Consider the following 8,411-nt stretch of genomic DNA (forward strand, 5'->3'; position numbering starts at 1 on the left):
ATTTGTACAAAATTTAGAACTATAATTATTTTCGGATCGAACACAGATTTAATCGTTAAATTTCTTTAAAATCGTATATAATACTAATTATAGTTATTAAATTTTAAAAGAATTAGTAAATGCAATTTAACGATTGTTAAAAAAAAATAAGTTGTCAATTTTACTTTTCTATCAACGTGCAAAATCCTTTTTTTTTACAAATTAATATATTATTATACTAATTTAAATGGGCTTTGTTGTAGCAATTTGCCATGATGTGAAATGATAGAGAACTGAAAAAGATTGGTATTGGGTCTACCGCCTATATGTATAGTTCCAATTTCTAATGCTATACAATTTATATCTGCAGGTATATATAATAGTACTGCAATGATTAATTGATTCATGTAGATGTCTCGATTTTAAAATTTTAAAATCTGACAAATGCGCGTTTGTAAATTGTCATATTCATATTGAAAAATATTACTGGTACCTAACTGGAATTTTGCACACTATAGATCTTAAAATTGTCTGTATGTTTCACAATAGATCGGCAAGTTCCAAATTCTCTATCTTTAGGTGTTAAAATAAACATATAATACAGAATTTTTTATTACAAAATTGTTTATATTTTTTTGTTATTTCATAAACGTTTTTTCTTAAACGTTTATAATAATAATTCGTGAAAATAAATTTTCGATATTTTTATTTTTTGTAATAACAGTTTAAAAGGAACTTCATATTAAATTTTCAAGGTTTTTAGTTATATTAATTTTTTAGAAGGTTTTGATTAAATCTGGTTTTGCGATGGTACTTGTACCTACCATCTATATAGATCCGATTTTCTACCACCCAAAACTACATTTTAAGTTAATGATTAAGACACGAATATAAATAAATAAAAACTGAAAACACTTAAATAAGAGATATGTTAAAAATATTTAAAAAAAAAAATAAAGTATATGTAAATATTGTAAATTAAACATCGCCAAGTATTAAATTTGTATTATTGTATAGAATTATAAAAACAAGAGTTATTACAATTAAATTTACAGTTATAGTACACATAACTAAATAGATAAAAAGTACTTAAAATTAAAATAAATAGTTTAACCTTTACCCCTCAAAAAATCGTGTTTTTACCCCCTTACTGCCCCCCTACTTTTTTCTAGAATACATTATAAATAGATAATTGTACCTATATAAGTATATTCTGTTAGTGATCAGAGTGCTAGTACCTTTTAGTATGAATGTATGAATTGTACAATTAAAATGTATATAAAATACAAGCACTTTTATATGTAAATATGTTTATATTATATTGTTCTTTTTTTAATGCTGAGTGCATAGGCGCAATTTGAACTAAATTTATGTTGACCAAATTGACATGTTGGGGGCTTTGCCCCCCACACCCCCTTAGAACACCATTAATACATTCATCGTATTAACTTATTATCTATAATTATTAATAGTTTATAATAAAATAATACGAAATAAAAACGCTTGCCAAGTCAGAGATCGGCATGTAAACTTTCTTGATTTTCAATTTTTAGAAATAAATTAATTGTATGCAATTTGTATGTATAATGTATTTTATTTTCATTTTCATTTAGTGAGATATATCTCTGAAACCGGAGAGCGGATTTTGTTGTTTGGGGTCTTGTTAGATTCACATTGACTAGGAGAAGTGCAGTGAAGATTTTCAGAACTTTATCTTTTATGGTTAATTTATTACAGAACTTCAAAACAAAATTAAAAAACATTTTATTGGGCGTTTTTTATTTTTAATGTTTTTCAGCTTTATAGCTTTGTAGCGAATTAACGATTGAAGATAAAGTTCTGAAAATCTTCACAACACTTCTCCTAGCCAATGTGAATCTAACAAGACTCCAAATAACAAAATCCGTTCTCCAGTTTCGGTAATCTACAACACTAAATGAAAATTTAGCAAAAAATAACTATTTTTTTAACTGTGAAAAATTAAATAATTTTTTTTGAAAATTTTTAATTCCACATTTTGTATCTACTTAATAATCCCCTTTTAATGAGCTATCGACCAGCTTTTTAGCTATAATAGTTTTGGAGAAAATTTAAAAAATAGACATTTTAGGACTGTTCACGCCGCTTGGGTGTGATATCGGATCTCTCTCATTAGTCATTAATATTTTATGTTAAAGCTACCTTAATTATCCACCTACTCATTATAACTGAGTTACATTGTTTAATTTTTATCATTTTCCTATTTAACAAAAATTCTTAGTTTTAAAAATTTAGACTTTTTTCATTTCAATTACCTTATTTACTTGGATAAAAATAAAAAAAAAACATTAAAATGTACAGGTAAATACATTTTTCATTTTTATTTAAATATTATATTAAAGATATACGTCTTTGAGACATAGCAAAATGATTTATTATTTAATCGTTAACAATTTTATTACTTAGATCTCTCTCAATATTAATAACTGACAAATTTGTCAAAAATTCGATTATTCTATTGAAAATTTGGGGGTGCTAATACGAAATTTAAGGGTGCTAAGCAACCCTAAGCACCTCCCAAATTGCACCTATGTTTTAGTGTGTATGTGTATGTTTAGAAGGGGGGATTTGAAAGAGCTGAATAAAGATATGAATTTTGTAAGTACATAATTGGGGTGTCTAAATACTAATAAATACAGCCCTGGATATACCTATAATACCTAAAGCTGACAAATTTCGTTATCTGAGTATTGAGCTTTCCAACATTATACTAATTCAAATAAGTGTAATATATCCAGTATAAGAACTAATGTATTAGCAGAGTAATTTCAATATTATTCCTATAAGTTATATTATAATATTGTTATATGTACGTCGTACATGCAACAGGTTTTAAGTATGGGATAAAAATAAATTAAAAATTTTAATTTTATATCAAGGTTTCCATTAACACATACGTCATACATATATTATCTTTATTCTTTTTAATAATCTCTATGTACGTTACCAAACAGGTAAACAAAAAACAATTATACACAACTTATTGATGACGTGCCAATGATTCGTGTACACACCCCAAAAACGTTTTGTAGCTTTTTAGGTAGGTGTATCATAAATTATTATTGTTGAATGGTTAACATTGGTATATAAACGAGACGTATTATAATATGCATTGCCATTTCAGCTTGCGAGTTCTATCGTATGTTGCTATACCTATAACAATCCCCCAGACTCAACTCTCAAGATGGAGTTTAAATTTATATTATTTTTTGTTCAAACAGCTGCTGTCACTATGGCACACGTGATTACAATAAAAAACAACTGTCCGTTTACTGTATGGCCCGGCATACAAGGCAACCCGGGACACGAACATCTCGGAAACGGCGGATTTTCGTTGGGCTCCCAAAAAACCCGTACGTTTAACACGCCTCAAAATTGGGCGGGCAGGATTTGGGGCAGGACCAGATGCAACGGTCAAGGAAAATGCGAAACAGGCGATTGCGGTAAGTCTATGTTATAGTTAAATTGTAAATTTGTAACAGCAGGCTTATTATGATACGTTCAACCCTTAGAATATAATTATTAGGAAAAGGGTAGTATGTATATAGATGAATTAATCGAGAACCATGAGTAATTTTTATTACATCTTAAATGTTAAAGACATGTTGACAACGGAAAAGTAATTATTTAAATTTTAAATAGTTAACGCGTTTATATAGTAACTGCAAAAGGTAAAATATTTAATATATTATTATAGTATCCTATATATATATGATTAGGTACTCCAATATTTTTCAAGTCAGCTAGAGGAGTAAAGTTAAATCTATACACCTTACACCTAGGCCTCATATTTATTAGAATTTTTTTCACTTTACAAATATAAGAGTATTTAATCCAGACTTTAAGAAAAAAATAATCTCCTACAAAGAATCATTTTTGTAACGTTTTTATTAATTATTAGTAAGTAAGAGTATTTTATTTTAGTCATCCTGAAAGGCACCTTTAGTGCCACTAGGCAACACATCCGAAGTGCGGTATAACATTACCCCAGCACTACCAAAAATGATAACTCAATACTCAATAAATAGACATAATATAGTATTCTTCTAATGTACTTTATTTTGTGTAATCTTTTACTTTATATCAAAATTATTTACTTTATGTTTGGGGACGGGGTGGCCGAGCGGTCTAATTCGTCGGCTGCAGAGCAGCCGGATCCGGTTCGATCCTCGGCCACTGGGCGGCATTTTTCTCCGGGCAAGTCACGGTGTCCGGAGAACAAGTGCTGCCATCCCCCCCCACCCCGGGGCATGGCAGAAACCTACGGGTGCCCCATTAAAAATTCTGCCAATCAGGCGTCCGAACTAGGCCTTTGGGCTTACTCCCGAACATACGCCATACGAAAAAAAAAAAAAACTTTATGTTTTTTCTTTTATTTTTTTCTTATTTTATTTTTATTTCCACGTATGTAAAAATTTATTTTACTGTTTTTAATTAATTTAATTTTCCTCTATCTCTTATTGAAGCTTAGCTTATAAGAGATGGATAGATAATCATTATTTTGTAATTAAAAAAGTGTATTACGTATTTTTATTAAGATTAAAAAAAAAAAATTATTACCTACAAATACTGTCCAATTTTATATCGTAAATTTAATAACATTACGATTTGATAATACAGGGAACAAGCTCCAGTGCAATGGTGCCGGGGGCGTGCCACCTGTGTCCCTAGCTGAAATGACGTTCACTGGTGCCGGCGGATTGGACTTCTACGACGTGTCGTTGGTAGACGGTTACAACCTGCCAATGAGAATGTTGCCAACCACGCACTTCACAAGCAGTAAAAAAGGTAAGTACGACTGCAAGGCGGCCGGCTGTGTATCCGATCTGAACAGCAGATGTCCGTCTGAGCTGGCAGTTAGGAGCGGCTCCAATGTGGTGGCGTGCATGAGCGCCTGTGCGAAGTTCAACACAGACACTTACTGCTGCCGGGGCGCCCACAAAACCCCGGCAACTTGTAAGAGCAGTTCATGGCCCAAAAATTATCCCGCATACTTCAAGGCAGCTTGTCCGGACGCTTACAGTTACGCGTACGACGACACAACCAGCACTTTTACGTGTCGCGGCAAACCGTCTACCAATTATGATGTCATATTTTGCCCTTAAGTCATCGGCTTGTTTATTTTGTATTCGTGTAGCTATATGGATTCAGGGTAGGTAATAATTGTATTAATGCATTTGTTTACTTATTAGTTATAACTGTGATTACCGTCAGTATTTTGTATAAAAATATAAAAAAAAAATACAACTATTAACTATATACAAATAACAAGTTGTGTCCTACGGATTAATATATTTCTAGCTACCTAAATCTATCTAATTTGTTTACTGTATTTTATTCATCGTCTCATCGATAAGCTATTGATACAATAATAATATTTAGGCAATTTGTAATTGTGCATCGAATAACACCAAATCCTAATAGAAGATATATATTATAGGTACACTGATATAGATATAATTAATACATTACCTATTAAATAGTATTATACTATTATTATACATTCAATAATTATTTTAATTATATTATTTATTAGCATTTAACATAAATAACATTTATTAAGATTACTATAGTCTATAAGTCTATATAACATGCATAGGTGTAATTTGAGTTTTAAATTTGGGGGGGGGGCTATTATAATTTATATGTATGTACTGTGTGTATGCTTCCTGAGATATATAAAGGTGGAAGGGGATATATACAAACCATTTGGGGGGGGGCTATGATTGATTTTGAGAGGGCTTAGCCCCCCAAGCCTCCCTCAAATTGCGCTTATGAATTAACATGTTAATATCTTACACGTTTTAACATTTAACATCATATTATTAAAAAGTTAATTTTAATTATTTATTCTTATAAATTATTTACCTACCAAGTTTTATTGGTCACAACTTATGAATGAATTCATTCCCCTATATTTGAATGAATCATTAAATAGGTTATAAGTTATTATTAGATTTAAAAACGCTATATGCAACTAATAATAGTATCTTAAACAAGAAAAATATTATTATTTCGTATATGGTTGTTAATTTAATCGAATATTACAGCATAAATAAGGTATATACATGTAAAATTACTGTTATACCAATACCACATTAGGTTAGGAAAGTACCTACATACTGAGTACATAATAATTAATAAATAATATTAAAAATTAAAATATACTTTTTATTTATGTATTATTAGTACTTTAATGTTTAAAAATTATAAAAAGCTTACCTACTATTAAAACTATGTACCTATATGGCGTACGTAATATATTCAATTTGTTTTTTTTAATGCATATTATACAATTGATACGAAATACGAATCGCGACTGCAGTGTGTTAAATTGATTAATGCAATATGAACCCGAACCATTCGACAACAAACAAACAATGAATTGTATAAATGTTAGTCTTACCTCAGGTCCTTAACTCCTCGTAAATGTGACATTGAAAATTGTTAAGAAAAAATGGGCGAGTAATTGATTTTGCACAACTCAAAAGAATACAATTTATTTTATTTAACTATTATTCAGTGTAGGTAGGTACTATTATTTTTATATTGACCATTATAATAAATACACAGTGTTGCCCAAACCATATTTTCTTTATATACCTAAAGTAAAATTTGAAATTTATATCACCAATCACACAAATATGATGGAGATAATCTATTATAAATTACTTATTTCTTATAACTGTTAGATATACCTACGTATACTTGTCTTTTTTACTTTCACATGAATGTATTATACTGTCACATCACTCAATGGCGATCACAGGCCACAGCTTTCATATTATATTATAACAACTAACAAGTGTAAACACTACTTATTATAACGTCTATAACCATTACTTATAGAATAGTCTGTCCTATAATAATATTCTACTACTGTCACCACATTGGTGTTTACTGAGACGTGATAAAACCTATAGTTTAATTTGTTGACAGTCCATATTACGATGTCCATAGCTCGAACATATATTTTATGTACACGTACCTACTCATTATTCATGTCTATTATTTACCATTAAAATTCTATACCGAAGTGTCCGTAATTGATGAATACCATACGTCTATATATTGCTGTACATATTATAGGTAAATAAATATGGCACAGTGCATATGCACTTGCAGATTGCCGTATTGTCGAATAATAATAGTTTTCTCTTTGTCTTCGGGTCTTTGTAAGTAGTTTTCAGTTAATTAATAATTAATATGTAGTCATAACATTACCAATATAAACATACAAGTAAAAGTGCAATACTCGCTTTATATTATAGTGGTAGATAGAATTGACTATAAAAACCAAAGAATACTATCACAATATTATTAACAATAAAATATTTGTTAATGTTGTCTATAGTTTTTTACAAACAACACTTTAATATTTACTTAAAATGACAGTACGAAACCCAAAAATCAGTAAGTAACACACTAACACATAATTTAATGAAATGTTAAGTAATTTAACACGTTTTAATTTTTTCAAATGAAATAGATTACAAAAGCCACACCATAGTAGAATATAATAATTGTTAATATTATATATTATTGAATAATTGTATAGGTATATAATTTAATAATAAATAAATATAATAAATATTATCAGATACCTATGTATACTATGTACAATACACACTCAAATTTAAACTATAAGGTACAGTCCATACGACTACACCATACATAATGCATATCAAATAAAATCCCAAACAACTTTGAATCTACCAACAGTTTTCGGTTTAAGTTTTTCAAACGCAGACGGAGACACATCGATATCATTCATCTTGCAGGCTTCGCATTTGTCTCTCACTGTCACCACTATAGATTTCGACGTAGTTGGGTCCATTATTTTAACCCGTTTGCCACACATAGGATCTAAATTAGGATTCGGAGTGGTGAAATGACCGAACGCTATTGCCGCAACCATTTCGTCGTCGGTGTAGACTTGACCGCACGCTGTCAACCCCAAATTGTAGTAGGTGAGGTCTCCTAATTTGTTCAGTTGCTGTACATCCGATGAATCTATCGAATTCGATTGGTGACAGCAGGAATACACGTATCCCGCTCGATTGTCTTCGCACGACTTGCGTTTGGTCTCCGTCATACCGTAATACTCGCAACCTTTGACCAACCACGAGTCCAATTGACAGCCCGTGTCCCAGCACTCTGCATCCGTATAATGTACGCAGATGGCGGCGGTCAGCGCGAGTATAATATAAACTACCACGGACGGGGAAGATACGAATCCACGATTCATATTATTCGTTTACAATTTAATTTTTATACCGTGAAATATGAAATATTAAAAATCAAAATCTCCGACTGACTGGTTTAACGATTTTATTATTTCTGGAGTATGTATTACCTAAATGACTGTATTTATATTATATACCAGATGTGTA

The 8,411-nt window shown here is 30.2% G+C and overlaps 2 protein-coding genes across 2 annotated transcripts; one reads left to right on the top strand and one right to left on the bottom strand.

The window, feature by feature from the left end:
- Positions 1 to 3,116: 3,116 nt before the first annotated feature.
- Positions 3,117 to 5,332, top strand: LOC132928653 (uncharacterized). Its single transcript, XM_060993466.1, has 2 exons — positions 3,117 to 3,461; positions 4,639 to 5,332. Exons 1-2 carry the CDS (start codon positions 3,203 to 3,205, stop codon positions 5,121 to 5,123), a joined length of 744 nt encoding a protein of 247 aa, XP_060849449.1. The 5' UTR covers positions 3,117 to 3,202; the 3' UTR covers positions 5,124 to 5,332.
- Positions 5,333 to 7,454: 2,122 nt separating this feature from the next.
- Positions 7,455 to 8,410, bottom strand: LOC132928654 (papain inhibitor-like). The gene has a single exon (XM_060993467.1). It carries the CDS (start codon positions 8,264 to 8,266, stop codon positions 7,703 to 7,705), a length of 564 nt encoding a protein of 187 aa, XP_060849450.1. The 5' UTR covers positions 8,267 to 8,410; the 3' UTR covers positions 7,455 to 7,702.
- Position 8,411: the final 1 nt, after the last annotated feature.

Source organism: Rhopalosiphum padi, chromosome 4, assembly GCF_020882245.1.
Source record: "Rhopalosiphum padi isolate XX-2018 chromosome 4, ASM2088224v1, whole genome shotgun sequence".
Classification (NCBI taxonomy): Eukaryota; Metazoa; Arthropoda; class Insecta; order Hemiptera; family Aphididae; genus Rhopalosiphum; species Rhopalosiphum padi.

What these genes read in the sequence shown, in the direction of transcription:
- LOC132928653 (XM_060993466.1), top strand. Translation starts at nt 3,203, where the DNA reads ATGGAGTTTAAATTTATATTATTTTTTGTTCAAACAGCTGCTGTCACT. An exon ending in ATGCGAAACAGGCGATTGCG is followed by an intron (nt 3,462 to 4,638) that starts GTAAGTCTATGT and finishes TTGATAATACAG; the next exon opens with GGAACAAGCTCCAGTGCAAT.
- LOC132928654 (XM_060993467.1), bottom strand. Translation starts at nt 8,266, where the DNA reads ATGAATCGTGGATTCGTATCTTCCCCGTCCGTGGTAGTTTATATTATA.